The sequence below is a fragment of the Trachypithecus francoisi genome, unplaced genomic scaffold (assembly GCF_009764315.1).
Source record: "Trachypithecus francoisi isolate TF-2019V2 unplaced genomic scaffold, Tfra_2.0 Lachesis_group1, whole genome shotgun sequence".
NCBI classification, from domain to species: Eukaryota; Metazoa; Chordata; class Mammalia; order Primates; family Cercopithecidae; genus Trachypithecus; species Trachypithecus francoisi.
Window position 1 is genome coordinate 9,571,237 of NW_022681454.1, and position 27,603 is coordinate 9,598,839.

The window sequence follows — 27,603 nt, forward strand, 5'->3', positions numbered from 1 at the left end:
TGACCTCCCAGGCTCGAGCAATCCTCCCACTTTAGCCTCCCAAGTAGCTGGCACTACAGGCTTGCATCACCATGCCCAGCTAATTTTTGTACTTTTTGTAGAGATGGGATTTCACCATGTTATGCAGACTGGTCTTAAACTCCTGGGCTCAAGCAATCCACCTGCCTCGGCCTCCCAAAATGTGGTGACTACAAGTGTGAGCCATCACACCTGGCTGAAGATCCATTTCACAGATAATCTCAACATAAATGTGCAGAACTAGTAAGAATCAACTCCTAGGAATGAGATTGTCACAAAAAAAGATAATCTGATTGCCATAATTATTTGATGTTTACAACACTGATTACAAAAGTTAAACTCCTCTCCCCCTCTTTTTTTTTTTTCTGACACAAGTTCTTGTTCTGTCACCCAGGCTAGAGTGAAGTGGCACGATCATGGCTCACTGCAGCCTTGATCTCCCAGGCTCAGGTGATCCTCCCATCTCAGCCCCCAGAGTAGCTGGGACTACAGGCGTGTGCCACCATGCCCAGCTATTTTTTATTTTTTATTTTTTTTAGAGATGAGATGTTTCTCTGTTACTCAGGCTGCTATTGAGCTCTGGGTTCAAGGAATTCACCCACCTCGGCTTCCCAAAATGTTGGGATTACGGGCATCAACTACTGCGCTTGGCTAAAACTCCCTCTTTATCTGAACTGAGGCCAAACACTGGTTGAATTTATGAGACAATTCCCCTCTGAAATTTTGCTCACCTTGCCCTATCCTTTTTTCTCACATGATTTCATTTGAATTAATGTGCTGAGATTGTAGTTCCACCTGCAAAGTGATCTAGCCAAAGGAAGAAACTTGTTTTTAACAGGAAGCTACAAAGATGATTTGAAGGAATAGAAAGTGTAAGAATAAAGGCTTACATCCTGGCATAGTTGTTTTTAAAAAAATCAAATGAGAATTATTCTTTGTAAAAAAAAATTATATTCACGAAGCCTTACCTATATAAAAAGAGACTGTCAGTCATTTACAGGGAAAGTTCAGCTCAACTTTTTAGTTTTGCGTTCTCTACTTTATAACCAGACCAGAACTATGTCTTCAGCCACTGGTCCAATCTCTCTGGAATTCTCGTTCCTTGGCCACGCTTTCTGCTCTGGTGATGAGTGTCCTGAAATGCTGTCCTCCCTCTCAGACAGCCCCTGGGGGACTGCCCTAGATGTAGATCTTGATGATAGCAGCAAATAGTAGCAGGAAAATAGAAGAATTTTGAAGGCCAGACTGAGAAAGTCTTCTCTGTGAACAGAAGTTGAACTGGGGAAAGACTGGGTCTCTTTTCCTACTAAACAGGTATTTATTTTTAAAGCTTGAGTTCAAATGATTGAAAGTATGTTATTTTTCATTCATTTAACCAGCATCTATTGAGAACCTCTTACAAAGGCACCATGCTAGGTGTGGGGGCTAAAATAGCACCTGACCTCATAGAGATGTCCTCTATGGACAGATTTGCTTTATGCTTCAGGCTGGAAGCGCAAAGATGCATTTCTTGGGTCTTATTGAAGATCCATTTCTTTTCTTTTTTTTGTTTCTTTTTCTTTTTCTTTTTTTTTTTTTTTTGAGACAGGGTCTCACTCTGTTGCCCAGGCTGAAGTTCGGCGGTGCTATCTCAGCTCACTGCAGCCTTGACCTCCCAGGCTCAAATGATCCTCCCACCTCAGTCTATGTGCTGGAAGCACATGGAAATACTGTGTTTTCTATGTATTACTACAACAGTGATGGGATTTTATAGGTAAGATCATGAAGGCTCAGAGAGGGTGAGTAACAGGCCCAAAGGCACAGAGCTTATAAAATTGGAGCCATTAAAATGGGAGTGATATTCATCTTTCAAGTTTTTTTTTTGTTTTTGATTTTGAGATGGAGTCTCGCACAGTCGCCAGACTGGAGTGCAGTGGCATGATCTCAGTTCACTGCAACCTCTGCCTCCCAGGTTCAAGTGATTCTCTTGCCTCAGCCTCCAGAGTAGCAGGGATTACAGGCGTCCGCCACCACACCTGGCTAATTTTTGTATTTTTAGTAGAAACGGGATTTCACCATGTTGGTCAGGCTGGTCTCGAACTCCTGACCTTGTGATCCTCCCACGTTGGCCTCCCAAAATGCTAGGATTATAGGAGTGAGCCACCACCCCGCCGCAAGATTGTTTTAAGGATTAAATTTCATTTGATTCTCTTAATCCAATCTCTACTGAGGATTTCTTTCCTTGATCTTCCTTGTCCTGCATTATCATGATTTTTAGAAGCACACTTCCTTATCTACTGTCTATCTATTGTGTATTTATTTATCACTGGTCTTCCTACCACTAGCATGTATGTTTCACGAGCACAGGGAACTGGCCATTCAGGGATATGTCTTTAGAGTCTATAATTGTGTCTGATCCTAGTAGGCACCGATGACAGTTCTTGAATGAATTTGTTGAGTGAATGATTGAAGTGTTTAGCTTCAATCATTGCTGTGCCTGTGTAAAAAGGAAGTGTTTGATTTTTCATCACTCATCTTGTTCCTTCAATCTCTATCAGATATCTTCTGTGTAAATGGTCGGCGTTGCTTGGTAAAATTTGTAATTTCATTTTTCTGTCCAAATTAACAGAAGCCCTCAAGTTAAACAGACAATGTGAATATGTAATATGTGAGGAATATTCAAAAGCACGTTAATACTCATTAATAACTGTGGTGCAAACTAAAAAAGAAGAGTGAAATCCCTGTTTAAAAAATACTACTGAAAAAGTAATAGCCAGTTTTGGTGATATTTCTAAGGGGTGGACCTTCCCAAACAGAGTTTCTGGGAGGGTGAATGGAAACAATTTCTTAGAAAGGAAATTTTACAATACATAGTAAAAGCCTTTAAAATGTCTTCACTCAATGGTTTAGTAAAATAATTGAAAATCCCGTAACGGGTTATGCTTTATCTATAAAAATTATGCCTGTGAATGCTTGTTTATCACATGGGAAATTGTTTTATACCAGAACTTAATGTGAGAAGAAAAATAAAGTAGGTATATACTGAACAATGAGACTTCCCTTGTATGACAGATATGTGCATAGAAAATACTGACAATGGCCGGGTGCGGTGGCTCACGCCCATAATCCCAGCACTTTGGGAGGCCAAGGCGGGTACATCACGAGGTCAGGATTTCGAGACCAGCCTGACCAACATGGTGAAATCCCATCTCTAACAAAAATACAAAAATTAGCCTGGCGTGGTGACGTGCACCTGTAATCCCAGCTACTCAGGAGGCTGAAGCAGGAGAATCGCTTGAACCTGGGAGGCAGAAGTTGCAGTGAGCTGAGATTGAGCCACTGCACTCCAGCCTGGGTGACATAGTGAAACTCTGTCTCAAAAAAAAAAAAAACAAAAAAAAACTGATAAGGAAGTGTACCAACATGTTATGACCCATAATTGCAATCCCAGGGGGTGATCATTTATATTTTATGCCTTTCTGGATTAAGAAAATTAAGTGTTAGCAAATGTTTTATTAAAAATAAAATTCTATGTATGCATTTAGGGCATTTGCATTTACTACTTTTTTTCTTTTCTTTCTTTTTTTTTTGAAACGGAGTCTCACTCTGGCACCCAAGCTGGAGTGCAGTGGTGCAAAATTATCTTTTGTAGCTTCCAAACAGCATTTTGAAATAAGCATTGTAGGATTTTCTGTTTTTTCCTGTCTGGCAGATAAAGTTATAAGGAGACTTAGAGAGGTTTCATGACTTACTTATTACCTCCCCACTCATGACTGACTTATTACCTCAACCACATTGGGCTGAGACTCTGGGCAAAATCGTACATTATGATCAGAAAGATTTGAGTTCATGTTCTTTCTCTGGAGAGTGCGATGAGCATTAGCTGAGATGCATGTGAAAGTCCTTAGCCTGCTCTCTGGCTCACAATCTTCAACACATCCTAATTCTACTCCTTTCTAGAGGCAGGGCCATGATGCTATCATAAGAGTCACCTCCCATCCACCTCAATGTGCTTGATCTGCTCTTTCCCTAATGAGATGGCCTGGGGGACAGGAGATGCGGCCGTTTCTGGCTGGTTAGGAAGAGCCCTACACACGTTTGGGTCACAAGGTCCAGCCTTTACTCACTCTTTCCAACCTCGTCTGTGTGTTCCAGGTCTGCTGTCCAGTGGGGATAGAGGTCCTGGTGTCTAATGGAAGGGGAGTGTTCACTGCAACTTTGAAATAGCGTGTATCTGTGCAAACAGAAAAATACGAAAGTCATACCTTACGTGGACTCAGCACACTACAATTTACAAAGTATTTGCACATCTACAAACTCACTGGATCATTACAATGTAAGTACGAGGCAAGCAATTCTGCTTTCATTTAACAGAGTAGGAGATTGATGTATGAAGAGAAGAAATTGCTCTTCTCAGTGCACACAAATAAATGCCAAAGTTTGAACTTGAACGTTCTTCATTTTCTCATTCATCTTAGAAATTCTATAATTCTTGCAAGATTTGGGCTATGCCATGCCCTTTAAAAATCTTACTAGATCCCACCCAGCCACACCCCATGCCAGCTCTCCTTTCTATATTACACACTTAGCATATTCTATCACATTCATCAGTTGAGCTGCCTGTTTCTGCCACGAGACTGCACCTTCTGAGGTAAGGATCATGCATTGTTTGTCTCTGTGTCCTCCCATCAATCCTAACATGGAAAATGGCACATAGTAGATGCTCAGTGAATGCTTATCGAATGAATGAACAAAAAAAGTCATCATCATTTACGAGATGACTTTCTCCAAATACACTTCTATAGATTCATTTTAGTGGTTCAGGCCCTCAGAAACCGTGAATGCTTCCTCTTTCCCCTTACAATAGGGTGCTTTATCTCAAGGAACTTGCTGAAGCTGCTCTTTGTGCTATAGTTAGAGACAGAGGCGGGTGTGAAATTAGGTCCTCTTTATTCTTAACAATTGCAGCTTTGCTGCCATGCCCTGCTGATGCTCTTAGGCTGGCTGGCTGCACAATGAATTAGCCAAGTTAAAAAGTCTTTTTTTTTTTCATTCTACTCCCCTCTATGCAGACCTCATTTAACATTTCCCACGCTGCCCCATCCCTGCCTATCCACCCTCCGTTATGCTCATCAGTTGTTCCTAGGGCTCACGGAGAACATCATGGTAATAATAGTGAGGATTACAGATCTCTGGCTTGGTACCAGGTCCTCTGGTGAGAACTCAACATGCATCATTCACATAATCTTCAAAAGAGCTCTCTGGGGCAACTTCTATTATTATGAACCCTGTTTTCAGAAAGAGAAAGTGAATTGGAGAGACTTTCTCAAGGTCACACAGCTAGTAAGTCATGCGCGCAGATGTTAACCTAGGGTTATTTAATTCAGAAACCGCACCTTTAAATAGTGTGCAATATGGCGGCATGTACATGCATCTTCTTATTCTAGGCAGACCCCCAAACGTTACCTGCATATTCAGATTCCTTTATAGGCCGGGCTGGTAAAATTTTAACCGACTGCCATGTGTCTTCCATCCGAAGCTCAGGGTCATCATAGTCATCATCTTTGTGGCCTTTTGCTCCATCCAGGACTGCAGCAAAGTTTCTTTCCTAAGCAGGTGGTAACATTCCAGTGATTCAAAGGAAGACACAGTGTTGACAAAGACAGGCTACAGTGCTGGCTAGAGAAGTGGGATAGACTTTCTTAGCTGCAAGTAAAATATTTCAGAGTCTACGTTCTGGGATCTTAAATAGAAGTTTAATTCTTGTGCTAGTGAGAATTCTAAAGATATCTCCAAATATTCCCGTCTCTGATTACTCAATCAGTACTAATCTAGGTGCTGCTGTGAAGGGACAGTGCAGATGTAATGAAGGTCACTAATCAGCTGACCTTAAAATGAGCGGATTATCCTGGATTACCTGGGTGGGCCCAGGGTAATCACATGAACCCTTAGAAGCAGAAAGAGGATCTATTTGCAAATAAGATGATCTTGTATTTAAATAATTCACTAAAAAAATTATTAGGACTAATAAACGATGCCTCAAGGTGTCAGGATACATGATTAATATACCAAGTTCAGTTGTATTTCTATATGCTAGTAATGACAATTTATATTTCTATAAATTAGTAATAACAAATTGAAAATAGAAATTAAGAAAATGGGCTAGGTGCAGTGGCTCATGTTTGTAATCCCAGAGCTTTGGGAGGCTGAGGTAGGAGGATTGCTTGAGGCTAGGAGTTTGAGAACAGCCTGGGCAACAGAGTGAGACCTTGTCTGTACAAAAATGTTTTAAAAAAGAAAACGATTATATTAGCATAGCATCAAGTAGAATAAAATATATGGAAATAAATTTAACAAAAGAAGTGCAAAACTTGTACTCTGGAAACTGCAAAACACTGTTGATAGTAATTTCAGAAGACCTAAGTAAATGGAAAGATGACCAATGATCATGGATTGGAAGACTTAATCTTGTTAAAATAGAAATACTTTGCAAATTAATATACTGATTTATTTTGCAGAAATTGACAAGATAATCCTAAAATTCTTATGAAAATAAGAAGAACCAAGAATAGCCAAAACAATCTTGGGTAAAAAAAAAAAGATAAAGTTGGAGGACTAACACTTATTTCAAAAGTTAGTACATAGATGCAGTAATCAAGACAATGTGGCATTGGTAGTAAGATAGACATGCAGATAATTGGAATATGATTGAGAGTCCAGAAATAAGCCTTCACACTGAGGGTTAACTGATTTTTAAGAACTGTACTAAGACAATTCAATGGGTAGAAAGAATAGTCTTTCAACAGATAGTCCCGAGACAACTGGATATCCACATGCATCGTAGTGAAGTTGAACCTCTTTTTTATATCATATGCAAAAATTAAATGCAAATGGGCCATGAATATAAAAGTAACAGCTAAAACCATAAAACTCTTAAATATTGGAGTAAATCTTCATTTCTTGGCATAGGCAATGGTTTTTTAGATAGAACAAAAAATACAAGCAATAAAAGAAATAGATAAATTGGACTTAATTAAAATGAAAATCTGTGTGCTTCAAAAGACCACAAAAAATAAAAAGGCAACTGTGGAATGAAGAAAATATTTGCAAATCATGTATCTGATAAACAGCTTAAATCCAGAATATATGAAAAACTCTTACAATGCAATGATTTAAAGATAAATAACCAAATTTTAAAGTGGGAAAAGGATCTGAATGGATGTTTCTTCAAAGAAGATATACAAATCATCAATAATCCCATGGAGAGATGCCATTAAGAAAATGCAAATCAAAAGCACAATGAGATGTCAGCCATGTACCACCAAGATGATTTAAAAAAAAGACAGATAATAATCAGGGCTGACAAGAATGTAGAGAATTTGAGACTCTCATGCATTGCTGATCAGAATGTAATAGGGTACAGCTACTGCAGAAAACACTTTGGCAGTTCCTCAAAAGGTTAAACACAGAGCTACCCTATAACCCAGTAATTCCACATTCATGCAAAAAGTAGCACATGTTTATAGCAGTATTATTCTTAATAGTAAAAAAAGTGGAAATAACCCAAATATTCATGAACTACTGCACAGGTAAATAAAGTGTTGTATAGTCATACAATGGAATATTATTCAGCAATGAAAAGTAATAAAGTATTGATATATGCTATAACATGGATGAGCCTTGATAATATTATGCTAAATGAAAGAAGGTAGTCATATACAAAGTGGAATGTTGCATGATTCTATTTATATGAAATGTCCAGAACAGGAGGATCTATAGATAAAGAGTAGATTAATATTTGCCAGCATCTGGGGGAAGAGGGAACTGGGTTTCATTTTGAGATGATAAAAACGTATTGATTGGAGTGTTGGTTATACAACTCTGCGAATATACTAAAAAAACATTGAATTGTACTCATAAAATGGGTAAACTGAATGACATGTAGATTTTATCTCAAAAAAAAAAAAAACATGTTTTAAAAAGCAGAAGAGGAAGTCAAAGAAAGGAAGTAGAAGAGAAAGAAAGACATCTGGCAGAAGGATGACTTAGAGAGAGTCCAAGAGTAGAAGGATTTGACAACAGCCAGCCAGCAGGGACATGGGGACCACAGTCTGACAATAGAAAGGAACTGGATTCTATGGAACAACCCAAAAGAATCTGGAAGCAAGTTCATCTTCAGAGCCCCTGGAGGAGAATACAACCCTGCAGCATGTTGCTTTCAGTCTTGTGAGATCCAGAACAGGGGATCTAGTTGAGCCATGCTGTGCTCAGACTTCTGATTGCATCCACTGTGTGATAATAAATGGTCCAAGCTGCCAAATCTGTGGGGATGTGTCATGGCAGCAATGGAAAACAAATGCAATTATTTGGGTCTTTACTGTTAAGGGTGAGGCATCAAGAAGTGACACCACTCTCTGTATATTGTCCTAAAATGTGACACTTTCACAGTAAAAGCAACTGCAAGGTGAAATTTTGTGCTTAAGCTGACACCATCATTTTTGAAATTCTAGTTCATTTAATCAGGTTTAGGTGTGAGAATTTAGGTAAAATGTGTGGTTGAGAAAATTCTATGGGTTCATATCCCCCCAGCTGCCCCACTCCCCAAGTGAATTGGCCAAGACTATCAATTTTTTTTTCATTTTTGGTCATTTTTCCATTCCTAAAATGGAGCCAGGAGACCAGGTTATAGACCATTGGTATTGCACAGCATTTGAGGTGGAGTAAGTGTCATTGGACTTTGGACATGAAGACTTTGACTAAAGTCTTCACTTTGCTGGATTGGAGATATGCCTTTGCCTTGAAGATTAGTTGTTTCATCTGTAAAATGGGATTTCTACATATTTGTACTGTTAATAAGAACAGTTGCCATAAAAGATGGTCTCAACGATTCCTCTCTAACCTTAGGTTTTGCTTTGGCTATTGTTAGAGACTAAATGTTTCTCTACCCCTACCCCACCCCCTACTGCTCAAATTCGTGTGTTGAAGCCCTAACCATCAGTGTGGCTGTATTTGAAGATGGTACCTCTAAAAAGGTAATTCAGGTTAAATAAGGTTATAAGGTTGGGGTTCTTATCTAAAAGGATTAGTGTTTTTATAAGAAGAGACACCAGAGAGTTCTCTCTCTCTCTCTCTCTCTTTCACTCTGTCTCTCTCTTTCTCTCTCACTCTGGGTTTCTCCCTCTCTCTCCTCACCCGTGCCCAAATGCACACACTAAGGAAAGGCCATGTGAGCACACAGGGAGTCATTTGCATCACAAGGGGATAGTTCTCGCCAACCCCACTGGCACTTAGATCTTGGACTTCTGGTCTTCAGAGTCATGAGAAAATAAATCTCTGTTGTTTGAGCCATCCAGTTTATGGCATTTTGTTATGGCAACACTGGAAGACTAACACAGGCACTCACCAAAGGCTCTGGGTCTGAACACTAGACTGGCAGGAATGGACACCAATCCGTAACAGATGCAGTCACATGCAATGGTCATCATAGGAATTCTGGAATGTGCTCCTCTGCATTAAAATCTGCAGCCAGCATCGTGTTATGTGTAAACAGGGACATGACTCTTGATCTTGCATTCTTGGGAAGGTTACTTAAGCTCCCTGACTGATATGTTCAATCTGTCAATTGGAGATGACTAAACCCACCTTATCTCTTTGTTGTTAGTTGAGAAAATGTATCTCAACGGTTTACTTTGGCATCTATCCCACAGCAGGAACTCAGTACCTGTTAGATCTTTTTTCTCTAGTTGATGTGTGCTGAGTCATAGGTAGAGCCCAGTACCCAGGACAAAGCAAAGCAAAGTTGCTAGTATGTGAACTCCAGGAAGTTTCACCGTTGACACAGCAAAGGGAGAGAAGGTGTCTCGGTTCTGGAACTGTACACCCAGGGAGCTCTGAGCCGGAGCTGAGGCAGGAGACTCCTTTGGGGATTTGACAGATGGGTATGTGTGCAAAGGTGCCATTTACATACTGTTAACGGCAGTTACCAAGGCTCTCTAGGGCATAGCTTCTTGGGGGAAGTCTTGGACCTGCTGGAAGAACTGGGATGTGAGCCTGAACCCATTTTCCAACTTTCCACCCAATACCTTGCTAGACTTCATAGAGTCAGGACATGATAAGAAGGCTGGGAAGAACAACCATCACTCCAGGTCAGAAGATACTTTTGCACCCATGAGTAAATATAAGTATTTTGGTGTACTTCTTTAGAGAGAGAGAGAAAGAGAGAGAAAGAGATATTTGTTTTAAATATAGAGTTATATCTATTTATCTATCAATGTATTATCTATTTTCTATCAATTTCAAGGATTCTTAACTAGAGGTTCAATATTCTTTACCCATGAACCTTTTAATTTTTACAATTTTTGTGTGTGCCTGTGTGTGTATGTGTATGTGTGTTTCTGGGTAAGGGTCCATAGCTTTAGTTAGATTCTTAAGGAGCTACTTCAAACAGTAAAGAGTCAATGAGTTTATCAGCAGAATCAACCAATCATCAATTCATCAATCATATATCTGCCCAACTAATCTATAGATATGCAAGTTATACCTTTAAATTATATACCTATGCAGTTACTTGTAATAAAATATATTGAATTAATGTTATAGCTTTGAATCTTTTTCTCTAGTTGTTAAAATTATGTGTAAATATTGCAAATGATTTCATAAAATAGCATAATTCAAACGTGCTGCCATTTAAAATATGTTATTATAAAATATGTGAATGTGTTTAAATATCAGTACATATTTTAGATTAGTTTTTTAAACTCCTAAGTATTGAATTATTGGGCCAAAAAAGTGAGTATTTTAATGTTGCTTACTTAATATTATGAAATTGCTCTCAAGAAAGTTTATTTCAATTTAAAATTTTACTATGAGTGTTAGGAAGTGCGCTTCTCATAACACACCTGCCAGCACAGTGTGTTGGTATTTTCACTTTATTCAGCCTTCACAATGACCATGTTAATTAATTTTTATTTCCAGTTTATAGCTGAGGAATTGGAATATAGTTTTAAGGGAGGAGACCACCCCTCATATTGTCTTATGCCCAATTTCTGCCTTCAAAGAAAGAAGTAAAAACTAAAAGGCAGAAATGGAATCCACAGGCAGATAGCCCAGCACTGCACCCTGGGCCTGGTAGTTAAAAATCAACCCCTGACCTGACTGCTTGTGTTATCTGTAGATTCCAGACATTGTATGGAAAAGCATCGTGAAAATCCCTGTCCTGTTCTGCTCCATTCTGATGACTGGTGCGTGCAGTCTCCGGTCATGTACCCCCTGCTTGCTCAATCGATCACAACCCTTTCACACAGACTTCCTTAGAGTGGTAAGCCCTTAAAAGGGCAGGAATTGCTCACTCAGGGAGCTCGGTTTTTTGGAGACGTAAGTCTGCTGATGCTCCCAGCTGAACAAAGCCCTTTCCTTCTACAATTCGGTGTCTGAGGGGTTCTTGTCTGTGGCTGTTCTGCTCCAGTTTTATACCCAAGAATTAAAATGCAGTTTTTCTTGCCAGGAAAGTATGCCACTTAGAAAAGCATTTGTTGTTGTTGTTGTTGCTGTTGATTTTTTTTTTTTTTTTGAGACGAAGTTTCACTCCTGTTACCTAGGCTGAAGTGCAATGGCATTATCTCAGCTAACTGCAACCTCCGCCTTCTGGGTTCAAGTGATTCTCCTGCCTCCGCCTCCCGAGTAGCTGGGATTATAGGCTCGCACCACCATGCCCAGCTAATTTTTTGTATTTTTAGTAGAAACGGGGTTTCCCCATGTTAGCCAGGTTGGTCTCGAACTCTTGACCTCAGGAGATCTGCCTGCCTTGACCTCCCAAAGTGCTGGGATTATAGTGTGAAGCACCGCACCCAGCCTGTTGCTGTTGATTTTTAAAAATTTTATCAAGTATCTTGAATAAAATCCACCTAGTTTGCAAATATTAAAGACTTATAAAATAGATAAGGGAAGCAACTGACTTACCCAGTCTGGGAGAGGCTTGTTAATCCTCTGGTACTGGCCTGCCAACACAAACAGACCGAGCCTTATTTTAATCACCGTGCTAGCTCCAAATATCAAAAAGACTGGGCCCTTGTTTTTCTCCAGAAATCTTTTGTCAGTTTTAATGAACTTACCTTGATTACGATTTTTCAAAACTAAAGTGCATTTTTCTTTATTTCCCATTTTACCTGTTGCTCTTGCAAAACAGGGACAAAGGAAAAGGAGAAAAGAGAATAGAATTCAAATCAATCAGTGACTTGGAGGTAAGAAACCTCTGCTGTAGCAGGTCAAAATTCCCATTGCAAGAGAAACATAATGTTAGAAGACCTCTCATAGCAATTGCTCCTGAAGTCATGAGTCAGCAGCAGCTCAACTAATTATGAGGTTTATTTTTCCCTTCTCTTCCCCCACAAGGCACAGCATATTGCAATTGCAATAATCTGTCCATACATCTGTCTCCTGAATAGACTATAAGTGTTTTGAGGACAGAAGTCACAGCTACTCATTCATCTATTTCTAGCGCCAGGCATAAGACCCCATATTGAACAACTGAGTTATGGACCAGGTGCTTGTTGAATGAAAACACAGCAGTTGTCTTTTCTCAGCACTCAACACTCTTATTTGGGCTTGTTTTATGAAAGATTGCCTGGGGTCATTCAGCCCACTCAGTATTCTATGTTTAAAAATTTACCCTCAGATTATGCAAAACCACTGCAGATTTTTTCATTCTTCATAAACTTTATTTCCCTAAATTGTATTGTAGCTTCTTGCTATTAGCCTGCATCGGGGAGTATTAGAAACAATTTTATTTTAAATTTCTTTTTTCAAATCAAATTCTCTTTATTAGCACTTATGTGTGAAGTTTCTTTCAGGTCTTAGGAGCAGAAGCTGCATGCTTTTTAGTGACTGGTTTGCTTTGATTTAAGGATATTTCCCTTCTTCCTTTGGCTGCCGAGAAATTCAGGATAAATTTCTGAATTTCATCTACGTATTGTAGAGGACCACGATGTGATAAGCATTTCTACATCTTGTTTTGGCTCTAATATTTTCCTGTTTTTTTTTTTTTTTTGTTTGTTTGTTTTGTTTTTTTGAGACAGAGTCTCGCTCTGTCACCCAGGCTGGAGTGCGGTGGTGCAATCTTAGCTCACTGCAACCTCTGTGTCTCAGGTTCAAGTGATTCTCGTGCCTCAGCCTCCCAAGTAGCTGGGATTACAAGAGCACACTACCACGCCGGGCTAATTTTTGTATTTTTAGTAGAAATGGGGTTTCACTATGTTGGCCAGGCTACTCTCGAACTCCTGACCTCAAATGATCCACCTGCCTTGGCCTCACAAAGTGCTGGGATTACAGGCATGAGCCACAGTGCCTGGTCTTTTATTTTCTTAAACATTAGTTCTTTCACTCTGAATTCCCTTATCTTACCAAAATATGAAATAAAGAGTTGTTAATTGTATCAGCATGCCCAAAGTCTTTTGTAAGGTGTAATGTACAAATTAATGCAAATTTGGCTCAGTGGAAACACAGTTCTCTGGAATTTGCCTAGGACCCATGCATATGGGAAGTGTTAATGAGACAGGGCTTATCTCCTTGAAAGAATGAGCTGGGAGGAACAGAATCCTGCTCGCACCTGCCCCGGGTCCCAGCCCATCCTTGTGGCTGGATCGCAGCTCTGGGGTACTGATGACACCTTCCTGACCCAGCACAATTACATCCCCACTGAGATCCCTGGCAGAGAAACCAACACGTTTTCCAGCCCTTTAGAGCAGCAATTTGTACTCGCTCATGAATCGAGTTAAATGAATAAGGTCACCCATTAAAGACCAGCTGGCCCGGAAGGAGCAAATGAGCTCAGAATTACTGGGGATCTGCTCTGGCCCTCGTTATCGAGGAAAACAACTCCACTGTCTAATTCAGGGTGCGATATACCTTCATTTTAGGAAATTGGCCCCAAGGAGTGCGGTCACGATACTGACCCTTCTTGGGGAGCTGCGGGGTTTCCTTTCTCACCGGAGGCAAGCGTTCCAGCCTGAGACTCTCCCAGATTCCCCGAATACGCTTCATGCGCCTTCTGTGTCTGCTGGTGCAGACCCTGCCTGGAGCCCCTTCTCCCTCCCACCTCCCCTTTGCTTCCCAAATGCTCATCGTCCTTTCAGATCCGATTTCCCTGCTTTTCTCTCTGACTACTCCAGGCCACGTCAATCTCACTGAATTGTTAACGTATGTGTTTTCTGTCTCACTCACCATGACATTTAAATACGAATAGGCAGGATCTGATTACTTTTTTGTTGTATGTTCTTTAGGGAAGGAATTGTCTTTTATCTTCCAATCTCCCAGAGTACCTATCTGTGTCATCAGTGCAGAGTTTTGAAAATGCAATTTTAATGCATGATCCTAACACGGTGCATCAGTTCATGTCACTCGTTGCCCGTGTCATACAGACCAGGTGCCCTGTGTGGCCCCCAGAGCTCAGCACAACCTGCCCCATCCTGTTCTCTGATCTCATCCCTTTCCAGCCTCTTCTCTCCTGGACCAAACTGTAGTCAGGCTATCCTGAACTCTTTTCTCTGTGAGGCCCACCTTGTAAGATTCCACATTCATTTCTGCATTGTCCAAGTTTTGCAAGACTCCTGCTAAGTCAGTTTAGCCAGAATCTCCCATTCTCCATGCCTGATCAGCCTCCATATCTCATCCAATAGGGCCCTCCTCTGCCACCTTCCTCTGGTGATGTCTGATCACCCTGGCCTGCCTTCAGCAAGAATCTTTTCAGGTCAGTTTAGCCAGAAACCACCTCTGCCCCCGCCCTTTCCCTTACCCCTGAGGTTTCCTCTTTGTAATTTTCCTTTCCCAGACCTTCACACTGCTCCCTTTAAGGGAGGAGACCACCCCTGATATTGTCTTATACCCAATTTCTGCCCCCAAAGAAAGAAGTAAAAAATAAAAGACAGAAATGAAATCCACAGGCAGACAGCCCAGCGCCACACCCTGGGCCTGCTTAAAGATCGACCCCCGACCTAACCTGTTATGTTATCTATAGATTCCAGACCTTCTATGGAAAAGCATTGTGAAAATCCCTGTCCTGTTCTGTTCCGTTCTGATTACCGGTGCATGCAGCCCCCAGTTGTGTACCCGCTGCTTGCTTAATTGATCGTGACCCTCTCACGTGGACCCCCTTAGAGTTGTAAGCCCTTAAAAGGGACAGGAGTTGCTCACTAGGGGAGCTCAGTTGTTGGAGACATGAGTCTTGCCAAAGCTCCCAGCCAAATAAAGCCCTTCCTTCTTTAACTCGGTGTCTGAGGGGTTTTGTCTGCGACGTGTCCTGCTACACCTCTCCTATACATTTCCACTTGTCTTTATTGTATTCTGAGTTGTGCCCAGTCTCTTTCATATTGCAAACACTCATTGCAGTAATCCCGTACCTATTTCCATCATCTGGAATAAAGCTTGTCTCACCATTCTGCAATAAGAATCATGAAACCCTTCCTTTACCTCTTTCTCACCTCTGACTTCAGCTGTTTCAGCCAGCTTCTCCTTGAGTCTCCCAGCACACCCAGCTCACACTACTTCAGAAGCTTGCACACACCATCCCTCTGTCTATAGCCCTCTTTTCTTGGATCTGCCCATGCCTGGATCTTTGTCCGCCATCCAACTGTATCTGAAATGTCATTTCCCCTGGAGGGGGCTTCCCTGACCACCGATGTCAGGCAAAAATTAAAGAGCATCTCTCCAGCCCTGTACCTCACCACCCCTGGCACCTGGTATGGCAGCGAGAATGCTGCACACATGTGTGCACCAGGCCTGTCTCCTTTTCCTGTGGTGCTTGACTGGTGTATATATCTCTCCTTCCCCTGCACTGGACAGGCGAGTGGGCATGGTATGGATCTCCCACTCCTGGGGTGTGGCTGTGATGGAATCTAGGTTGCCCTACTTGACCTTCTATGCTCTTGATCTTGCCTCAGTGGCTGGGCAGAGTCCCCAAGGCCCATGGGGATGATGGAAGCTGTTGGGTAAAAGGGAAGTGAATCACAATGACTGTTTGGAATAAGCCTTCCTTTGATCCACATTGGATTGTGATGTGAGGAAGAAGTAAACCTTTTTTATATTCCACTAACATTTGTAGTTTATTCATTGTAGATGGTAGTCCTCCCTGATTAATACTTTTTTTTTTTTTTTTTAAGTTTCTCCATAGCATCTAGGAACAAAGCTAACCAATGAATAATCTAGTTACAGACTATGGTACCTGACTCCCCCCAGGCAGTGGCAAGACTTCAGGCTCCTGATGGCTTCTGCAACCCACGTGTAGCAGAGATGGGCATACGGTGAATGCACAATCAATAAACAGTCAGTTGTCAAATACAAAATACAGTACAGCAGGAACATGTCAGAACCCGGAAGCAGCAACAGAACCTTCTTCCTCCCACGCTGAGCGGACAGAGCTTTACACTTTCCCTCATGGACCCAGATCCCCACCAAAGTGGCTCACCCAAACCCTTCCAGGCATTCGCATCTTCCTGGACCTGAAAGAAAGATTGGCTTCCTAGGACCATTTTCTCAAAAGAGAAAGGGAGATGCTCAGTAGATTTCACATCTGCATCCTGGGAGAGTTATGGTTGTGTTGCGTGGATGTGTGGAGAGTCATTCATCACCCACAGACACCAGACAGCTCCAGAGAACAACTGACTTCTGTGTTTCCCTCAAGGAAACATCTTTTTGCAAGAAACAATGTCCCTTTGAAAGTTATTTTTAGGAGGGAAGTGAAGATAGATATATGCAGTGTAAAGCCCAGGAGAGCCTCCTGATAGCCAGAAGGCAGTTACTCCAGCCCTGTGGCTGTCCCTTGCACAATTCTTCTTGTGTCTGCAGAGGCCCAGCCAAGGATGACAGAGGTGCTTGGCCAATACCCATCCAACTGAGGTCCCCTGACCATTTGCATCAGACTCACCTTGGGAGCTGAAAAAAAGAAATAGGCAAAACCTGAGTCCCAGAGCAAACCAGTTGAATCAGTCTGTTTTTTTTCCCTCCAGCTCCTCTGGTGACATTTATTCACCCTGAAGTTTTAGAACCACTAACCTAGAAGCTCCAGTTCCCTTCCAAAGGAAGGCAGGCCATTAGGTAGAGACTGTCAGATTATTTTCATTTGGAAACACTTCTGGGAGCTTAAGTCTCTGGAGGTGCAGGGCTGGTGCCTTCATCTATGCCCCCATTTAGTGGCTTTGCAGGGACAGGGTAGTCGGTGGACCTTCAAGTGCTGTTGCCATGGGATATTCACATTCAAAGGAAATGCTGAACTGGAAGAATTCCCCATGGGTCCCATGACGAGAATATGCTTATCTTGCATGAGAAGAGAAATAAAAATAGGAAGCCTGCAGAGGTTTAGCACTTTCTATTTCCCTAGGAAAGCAAATCAGTTAGCAAGTTGCTTGGACATTCTCAAGCCAGACAGGTTCCCCATGCAAAACCAGCTTCTGGTTTCGTTTCAGTTTCAAAAGAAGACTCAGGGGAGTGGGGAAGGGGAGGAGAGGTGTGGCAAAGATCAGGGTTGGCTCCAAATCTGCAGGTTGCCAGCTGGACTTAAGAATATGTGTTGAAAATTCAGGGGTCCATGAGTCCCAGCTACCTGTTACTAACTACTCTGTGGCAGAGACAGTCGTGTGTCTCCCCATACCTATTTTCTCTGTCTTCTCAGGTACCAGAACCCTTTGCTGTTTTAACTGGGCTCGTGGTCACCTGGAGCTACATGTCTTCCTCGTAGCTACGCATGGCCGTGAGTCCAAGCTTTGGTCAATTGAATCTAGGTGGAAAATCAAGTCACAATTTCCAGGATACTTTCTTAAGTCGTTATGCACTTTTTATTTCTCCTTTTTCTCTTCTTTCTCCATCCTGTTGCCTGGAGTACAGACATCACTATTTTAGGCTGTAAGATGAAGGCCAATACAAGGGAGGGAGCCAGAAGGCAGGAAGAACAGGGTCTCTGAGGACTTCCAGGAGCAGAGCTGCCAAAAAGCCTTGGACTGCTTACCTTGGGACTTGACTTACATAAGAAAAAATAAATAAATAAACAAACATCTCTCGTGTTTAAGCCCCATGAATTTTTTTTAAGTGCCTTGCAGCCTTTGATGTTTATCTCCTTATGGAGGTTAGTGTTTGGCAGTAACATAGCAGAGCAGCTGATCAAAGGCATGAGGAAGGCAACAAGTATTTCATGGGATCTGAATCGGGAAGTTTTAGGCTTAAATCCTGGCCCTGTCACTCTTGAACCATGTGACCTCAGGCAAACCCAATTGCTTATAAGCCTCAGTTAACTAGGGTTAACTTGTAGAATGGGAGTAATAGCACCTACCCCCAAACGGCTGTTGAGAAGTTTTGGTCCATAGAATTTAGGTGGGAAATCAACTCAGAATTCCCAGAGGATAACTTCTTGGCTCAGCGCCCAGTAACAAGATGCTGTGTTGTGTGTTTGTCTTTTCAAGTTTAAGGTCATGACCAAATCCTTCTCACTCAACCCAGGTCGTTAGCACTGCTTTCAGATCTATATTGAGACCTTGTTCATTTTTTAGTGCTTATTTTTAAGCAACATGTGTGACTTTCTCGGCATTCAACTCTGTTGATATCCACCTGCTGATGCTTCACAAGAGTTCTTCAAGCTGGGGTCCCCTTCAGCTGTGAGGCACAGGGATTCAGTGCCCACTGTCATCTGGGTGGCCAGATGAAGGCCAAAGTAGAACTCTTTAAATCTTATATTTCACCATCTCTGAGTAAAGGATTATGACAGTCAGTGAGTTTTGACTATAGGGCTTTTAACTGGGAAGAAGAAGAAAAGAGGAAGGAAGAGGGGAATGAGAGAGAGAGAGAGATAGATATAGAAAAAATATATATCTATATACATTTATGTGCCACATAACCATGTTTTGGTCAGTCAAGAATCACATATATGACCGTGGTCTCATAAGATTATAATGGAGCAGAAAAATTCCTATTACTGTTATGGGAGTTATTAATAAATTATTTTAGGCAAATAGAGAGGAAAAGAGGTCCTTGGGAAGTTTTTGTTTCTTTTAAAGCAACTCCAGAAATGCTTCTTGTCTAGCAGGAAAGCCCGGGCTCTTAGAACCAGCTAGCAAATTTTGGTATGCAAAGGCCAGCCATTAGAAACTAGGTCCACCCAAACTTGGTGATTCCTGCCCTCTTCTTGCCCTTGTCCCCACATGTCCCTCGCAACATGGCCACCCCCACATATCCCCACGTGTGTAGAACATCATAGTGCCTTGCATTTGCATATTAAAAGGCTAAGAGGGCCAGCTTTTTCACAGGCTACATGAGTGACATGCCTGGTCAAACCAATCCCCTAAACCCTATGCAAATCAGGCACCACCTCCTCCAGCCTCCTCATATAAGCAAACACTTTTCTGCTACACAGGAGTTTTCTCTTTGTTCAAATCCCCCCTCCCTCTGTCTCTGTATGGGGGACCTGTTTTCTTCTTCCTTCCTTCTTTCTTGCCTATTAAACTCTCCACTCCTTAAGACCACCCGACATGTGTCCATGTCGTTTTATCCAGTTCGGCACAAGACTGAGGACCCTGGTTTCCTCCACTCATCAGATCCGTATCATTACCTAATGATGTGGTAGCCATGATAACATCATAGCACAATGCATGACTCATGTACTTGTGGTGGTGACACTGGTGTCAACAAGCCCACTCTGCTGCCAGTCATATGAAGGTCTAGCACATACAGTTATGTACAGTATGTAATACTTCATAATGATAAAATAACTGTAACACTGGTTTGTTTACTATATCATACTTTTTTTGTTATTTTAAAGCATCCTTCCACTTATTAGAAAAACTTAACTGTAAAACAGCCTCAGGCAGGCCCTTTGGGAGGCATTCCAGAAGAAGTCATTGTTATCTTAGGAGATGACAGCTCTATGTGTGCCATTGCCCCTGAAGATCTTCCAGTGGGACAAGATGTGGAGGCGGAAGGCAGTGATATTGATGATCCTGACGCTGTGCAGGCCTAGGCTAATGTGTGCATTTGTGTCTTAGTTTTTGGCAGAAACATTTAAAAAGTAAAAAAAAAAAAAAAAAATTAAAAAAATTAAAAAATAGAAAAAACCTTCTGGAATAAGGACATGAAGAAGGAAATTATTTTTGTAAAATGGTAGAATGCCTTTGTGCTTAAGATAAGTCTTACCAGGAAAGAGTCAAAAAGTCACAAAACTTTAAACATTTATAACTGTAAAAGTTATGGTAACCTAAGGTGAATTTATGATTGAAGAAAATATATAGTTTAATCAAATAGCCTAAGCATAGAGATTCTAATGTCAACATGGGTTTACAGTGATGATCTAGGCCTTCTCATTCACTCACCACTCGTTCATTAACTCATCCAGAGAAATTTCCAGTATTGCAAGCTCCCTTTATGGTAAAGGGGTCTTTAGTATCAAAGGCACCTCTCACCCCTCCCATCCTGCACTGGCATCCTGGAGGGTAGAGAATATTCTAAGGGGGTGGTACCTGGGAATGAAGTGGCTTGTCTGATGTGCTTGGCAACTGGCGAATCATAAAGCACACAGGTAAAATAGAGCGGCCAGCTCCACCTACCTGTACCCTCTTCCTCCCATCTTGCTCCCCACCTTGGTTAAGGTGTACCCCTTTTATCTTTTATGTTGTATTTGTACTGTATTTTTTCTATGTTTAGATACACAAATTCTTACCATTGTGTTATAACTGCCTGCAATATTCAGCACAGTAACATCCTGTACAGGATGTTTTGTTTGTAACCTACGTGCGATAGACCATGCTATATGGCCTAGGTGTGTAGTAGGCTACACGATCTAGATTTGGTTAAGTGCATTCTATGATGTGCACACAAGTTGAAATCACCTAATGATGTATTTTTCAGAATACGTCCCCATTAGTATGTGACACATGACCGTGTATGTGTGTATACACACACACACACACACACAACACACACACACACATAAAGAGAGAGGAGAGAGAGAGACAGACTCAGTCATCTAGCTCTCTGGGCATTTCAGTTTATTCACTGAACAACAGTTCTTTGATCTGGAGATTATGAGCTAATAATTCGAAGCCACAAATAGTCCAAACTCACAAAAATAGCTACACAGGAAACATTTAATGGGGGTTTGAAGAACAGGCATAATGTTCTCACTACGTGGCCCTTGGAAATTTACTTCTGTTCTCTAGTTCTTAATTTCCTCATATGCAAAATACGGTAATACAATCTCAGACTACCTGAGTCCCCAGGACCTTTAAGTTTTGTTTTCTTTTTCTTTCTTTCTTTCTTTCTTTTTTTAAAAAAAATCTGTGCCCAAAGCACAGATATGAACATATCACAAATTGGTTGAATGAATGGATGGACGAGTGGGTGAATGGTGATAGGGAAGGCAGCTGCCTCCTGTCCTATTCCTTGAGTGCCCTTAGAAATTCAAGTGAAATATGGAGACATTTGTTATCTAGTGAATTGAGAACAGCTTCTTGGTGGGAACAGTCTGTATAGTTTTCTTCTCTCTCTCTCTCTTTTGAACCCTCAGCCAGCAATTCTAAAGAAGAATGGCCCAGAACTACTTGAATTGGAATCACCTTGTTCAAGGTAGGGATTCCCTGGCTTTACTATATGCCTGCCAAAGAGCTAAACCCCATCGTGGGCTTGAAAATACTCTCTTTTAACTGTTGTGACTTTTAACTGTTGTAATTGAATTTTGAAGACAATGTTAATCCTTGGGTTTACCAATCTTGGGATGATTTGAAATCCTGGCTTGTCCCAGAGATTCAACCGTCAATTTTTTTTATTTGTTTCTGTTCACAATTATTCCCAACACCCTCTGGAGAGAACCAGGAGGATGCCAGCCTCCTCTAAATTAATACAGGCATCGCAGCATCTGGAAATAGCCAGCAGGGGGCATTAGATGCTCACATATTCTATACCTGCCTGTCTCTCGTGTCCTAAAATCCTTATTAATTTTTCTTTTACAAGTAGAAAAAATCAACCCTGAAGACTGCTTTCCTTAGAAAGACTTAGAAGTAAGATTTTCCTGGACAAAATGAAATTTCTTGTCTTTTAAATCAAATCAGCCAATATCTATCTTCATGAATGTTTTTGTTATATGTGGAGGCTTAAGACAGAAGGATCCACTTTCTAAACAGGACCATCTTTTCCAGTTACATTCTTCATTTAGGGGAAGGAGAAAAACTCAGGAGTTTATTTTATGAAAAGCATTGCACTGTTCTCTGTGTATCAGCCTCTGAGAAGGTATTGACCTTGACAGACTGTCCGGTTTGAATATGTGTCTGTCTTCTCCAGGCTTGGAATAGTTTCCTAAAGAATATTTTCTGATAGATTGCTTTTAGCCTACAAAAACATGTGCTACTGTAGAAAATTATAAGCCGCAGATACGCAAGAAGAAGGGAATAAAAATTACTATAACGTTACCATAGCAAGACAAATCATACAAGTATACAAATATTTGATTATAGTCAAGTCACTCATACACACACACACACACACACACGTAATCACACACACCACCCATCATCGATTTATAGTTTATAAATGTACAGTCACTCTGTGTATACTATTTTTCCCTGCTTTTTCACAAAATCACATGCTATCAACATATCCATGACAATGCATATGCTTCAACATCGTCATTTTAATGACTCCCTAGTATTTTCTCACAGGAACGCCCTCTCCTGCTTTCAAATGATCCCATTGTCAAAAATCAGGAACAACTTGAAGTATCTCGGAATGTTATCAAACCACCGTGGTGCACAGTCTGTTTTGTAAATCCTCGAGCGTATCTTAATTAGATCAGATCTGCTGTACTTTAGTAGACATTTGTAGTGGTTCATAAGTATGCCTAGGCCGATTCATAAGTATGCATAGATATCAAGGGTATCCAGTTAGGAAAAGAAGAAGTCAAATTGTCCCTGTTTGCAGATGACATGATTGTATATTTAGAAAAACCCATCGTCTCAGCCCAAAATCTCCTTAAGCTGATAAGCAACTTCAGCAAAGTCTCAGGATACAAAATTAATGTGCAAAAATCACAAGCATTCTTATACACCAGTAACAGACAAGCAGAGAGCCAAGTCAGGAATCAACTTCCATTCACAATTGCTTCAAAGAGAATCAAATACCTAGGAATCCAGCTTACAAGGGATGTAAAGGACCTCTTCAAGGAGAACTACAAACCACTGCTCAGTGATATCAAAGAGGACACAAACAAATGTAAGAACATACCATGCTCATGGATAGGAAGAATCAATATCGTGAAAATGGCCATACTGCCCAAGGTTATTTATAGATTCAATGCCATCCCCATCAAGCTACCAATGAGTTTCTTCACAGAATTGGAAAAAACTGCTTTAAAGTTCATATGGAACCAAAAAAGAGCCCGCATTGCCAAGACAATCCTAGGTCAAAAGGACAAAGCTGGAGGCGTCACGCTACCTGACTTCAACTATACTACAAGGCTACAGTAACCAAAACAGCATGGTACTGGTACCACAACAGAGAAATAGACCAGTGGAACAGAACAGAGTCCTCAGAAATAATACCACACATCTACAGCCATCTGATCTTTGACAAACATGACAAAAACAAGAAATGGGGAAAGGATTCCCTATTTAATAAATGGTGCTGGGAAAATTGGCTAGCCACAAGTAGAAAGCTGAAACTGGATCCTTTCCTTACCCCTTATACGAAAATTAATTCAAGATGGATTAGAGACTTAAATGTTAGACCTAATACCATAAAAACCCTAGAAGAAAATCTAGGTAGTACCATTCAGGACATAGGCATGGGCAAGGACTTCATGTCTAAAACACCAAAAGCAACGGCAGCAAAAGCCAAAATTGACAAATGGGATCTCATTAAACTAAAGAGCTTTTGCACAGCAAAAGAAACTACCATCAGAGTGAACAGGCAACCTACAGAATGGGAGAAAATTTTTGCAACCTACTCATCTGACAAAGGGCTAATATCCAGAATCTACAAAGAACTCAAACAAATATACAAGAAAAAAACAAACAACCCATCAAAAAGTGGGCAAAGGATATGAACAGACATTTCTCAAAAGAAGACATCCATACAGCCAACAGACACATGAAAAAATGCTCGTCATCACTCGCCATCAGAGAAATGCAAATCAAAACCACAATGAGATACCATCTCACACCAGTTAGAATGGCAATCATTAAAAAGTCAGGAAACAATAGATGTTGGAGAGGATGTGGAGAAATAGGAACACTTTTACACTGTTGGTGGGATTGTAAACTAGTTCAACCATTATGGAAAACAGTATGGCGATTCCTCAAGGATCTAGAACTAGATGTACCATATGACCCAGCCATCCCACTACTGGGTATATACCCAAAGGATTATAAATTACTCTACTACAAAGACACATGCACACGTATGTTTATTGCGGCACTATTCACAATAGCAAAGACTTGGAATCAACCCAAATGTCCATCTGTGACAGACTGGATTAAGAAAATGTGGCACATATACACCATGGAATACTATGCAGCCATAAAAAAGGATGAGTTTGCGTCCTTTGTAGGGACATGGATGCAGCTGGAAACCATCATTCTTAGCAAACTATCACAAGAAGAGAAAACCAAACACCGCATGTTCTCACTCATAGGTGGGAACTGAACAATGAGATCACTTGGACTCGGGAAGGGGAACATCACACACTGGGGCCTATCATGGGGAGGGGGGAGGAGGGAGGGATTGCATTGGGGAGTTACATGATATAAACGTTATGCACATGTACCCTAGAACTTAAAGTATAATAAAAAATAAAAAAAAAAAAAAAAAAAAAAAAAAAAAAAAAAAAAAAAAAAAAATAAGTATGCATAGGTCTGCTGGGCTGCTATTTCTTTTCTTTTGTTTTTGAGACAGAGTCTCGCTCTGTCACCCAGAGCACCCAGGATGGTGTGCAGTGGGGCAATCTTGGCTCACTGCAACCTCTGCCTCTGGGGTTCAAGCGATTCTCCTGCCTCAGCCTGCCGAGTAGCTGGGACTACAGGTGCCCGCCACCACGCCCAGCTAATTTTTGTATTTTTAGAAGAGATGGGGTTTCACCATATTGGCCAGGCTGGTCTCGAACTCCTGAACTTGTGATCCGCCTGCCTTGGCCTCCCAAAGCGCTGGAATGACAGGCGTGAGCCACTGCGCCTGGTCTGGGTTATTATTTTGAACAGACTGGGAATGTCATGATTTGCTGCTAAGTGTTTCTGGTAAGGTGTAGGTTCGAGTGTGTATGAGCAGATCTGGGCCGCTTTATCTCAATGGACTTTTGTGGGGTTTCGATTTGTTTTGTTTTTCCTGCTGGTGTCTCTAGATTGTTGTTAGGAAATGGAGTACCCATCTGTCCATTTCTGTCTTAACCAAGGTGGGGAGCAAGATGGGAGGAAGAGGGTACAGGTAGGTGGAGCTGGCCGCTCTATTTTACCTGTGTGCTTTATGATTCACCAGTTGCCAAAGCACATCAGACAAGCCACTTCATTCCCAGGTACCACCCCCTTAGAATATTCTCTACCTTCCAGGATGCCAGTGCAGGATGGGAGGGGTGAGAGGTGCCTTTGATACTAAAGACTCCAACACAATTTGGTATCATCTACCTTGAGAGAACACAACCTTGGTTAGGCCTGACTGGGAAGTTGAATGAAAACATTTTCTGTAGAGGGATTAAGGCTGGGTGCTGTCTCCCTATGTGAACTCATATTTCCCGCTTTCACTTTTGCTTTTTGCCCAGTTCTCCTGGCTGCTGGGTGGGACACGCTGAGTGCTGGTTATGCACTCCAACATGCTCTATGATGAAACTTTCAAATGCCTTTGCCGAGTACATAACTCCTTAGGACTCCATCACTTCTTTGCGTGCTTCCTCTGGACAACGTCTCAATTTTCCTGCCTCATTCCAGTCATTCTATCTAGACACCAGCTTTCTAGGGAAGTTCTGTGGGACTTTCCCTGAAATAATAATCTTCACCGATGAATAGTGCATACTTTTACTTAAGCTTTGATGGGCTCCTGTTAAGTGCCTAGTACCAGAAAAGAGGCTATGAAGAGAGATACAGAAGCATCAAAGATGGCTTTTGTACCATTCATTCTTTCCACCCATGTTTTGGGGGGTAAACAATTCTATAGAATTTAGTTGAATGAATATTAGTGAGTTGCCATAAGACTGGCACTGAGGTAGACTTATACCCATTGCACAGATGAAGGAACTCAGGCTCAGAAAGATCTGTGCTCCACGCAAAGCTGCACAGCTAAGTAGAGAGCCAGGATTCCCATCCATCTAGCCAGTTTCCAAAGCTTGCGAGAGTCACAGATCAGGCTGTACCCTGGGGCAACTGGAAGGAATGGCAGTGGCTAATGTCACTTCGAATAGGCCATAGTTTTATTGAAGTTAAAACAAAAAAGAATGGAAATAACAGCCCCACAGACTCATGCTGACATTCCCATCGCGTAGGTGAGAGAGAGCCCCGACTCACCTGTTTCACCATTGCAGTGAGGCCATGACCTAGGGAAGAAAAGAGAACCAAGGTAAGTGTCCATTGCTGCACTTCCACCAATCTCCTGCGTACGAACAGGCAGTCATCAAACGTCATTGTACAAGTCAGCCTCTGAAGCTGCTTTACGTACGTACTGTTATAGACCTGAAGTCACATATTATTCTATTATACACAGAAATGTTGTACATATTTCTATTTTCTAGAAAACAACATGTAGAAGAAAATAAAAATGGACACTATGGGTTATATTTTGGTTATTCTCATGTACATAGCTATATACATACCTGAAGATGCATGCCTGCATTTAAACGCATACAGGTATTGTCAAATCAAGCTTAGCCCAAAGTTGCCTCCTTACATATTTTAAGTTCTGCCTAAAGATTTCTCTATACATCGTGAACTATAAAAAGTGGAGGTGTAAACAGACAATAGCCTATTGTTGTGGCAATCACTGAGTTTTAGCCAGTCAAATGTAGCCGACTGTTGGAACTGTGTTCAAATCAGGCAAATGCCGAGCTGTAACCCATCTAGCTGTTTCTGTACCTCACTTCCATTTTCTATACATCATTTTCCTTTTTCTGTCCATAAACCTCCTTCCGCCACAAGGCTGCACTGGAGTCTCGGAGCCTCCTCTGGCTGGGAAGGCCACCCGATTCTCAAACCATTCGTTGGTCAATTAAGCTCCTTTAAATTTCATTCGGCTGAAGTTTTTCTTTTATCCGTATCAATATAAAAGAGCCCAGCATGGTGGCACACACCTGCAGTCCCAGCTCCTCAGGAGGCTGGGGTGGGAGGATCACTTGAGCCCAGGAGTTCACATCCAACCTGGGCAACATAGCAAGATCTCTTGAAAAAATAATAATATAAAAGAACGTGTAGGATTTTGATGTTACAAATATATTCTATATCTTCTAATGTTAGTCAAAAACAAGGTGTTGATTATCTACCTCAGTGGTTCTCAACCATTTTGGCATCAGGGACCAGTTTCCTGGAAGACAGTATTTCCACAGACGGGGGTTGGGGATGGTTTCAGGATGAAAGGAAGAAATTGTTCTACCTCAGATCATCATGTATTAGT

The 27,603-nt window shown here is 41.3% G+C and overlaps 1 protein-coding gene and 1 long non-coding RNA gene across 3 annotated transcripts in view; one reads left to right on the top strand and one right to left on the bottom strand.

The window, feature by feature from the left end:
* Window positions 1–27,603, bottom strand: part of CLNK (cytokine dependent hematopoietic cell linker) — a 238,953-nt gene that overhangs the window by 65,137 nt on the left and 146,213 nt on the right. For both annotated transcript variants that reach the window (XM_033213753.1, XM_033213754.1), the window contains exons 4-7: window positions 26,505–26,533; window positions 11,956–11,993; window positions 5,464–5,605; window positions 4,125–4,231 (exon numbers count right to left, since the gene is read on the bottom strand). In XM_033213753.1, coding sequence (XP_033069644.1) covers window positions 4,125–4,231; window positions 5,464–5,605; window positions 11,956–11,993; window positions 26,505–26,533 — 316 coding nt within the window. The remainder of the gene's footprint in view (window positions 1–4,124; window positions 4,232–5,463; window positions 5,606–11,955; window positions 11,994–26,504; window positions 26,534–27,603) is intronic.
* Window positions 4,154–26,559, top strand: LOC117085141. Its single transcript, XR_004437808.1, has 3 exons — window positions 4,154–4,333; window positions 21,533–21,591; window positions 26,483–26,559. It is a non-coding gene; the product is annotated as an uncharacterized LOC117085141 (long non-coding RNA).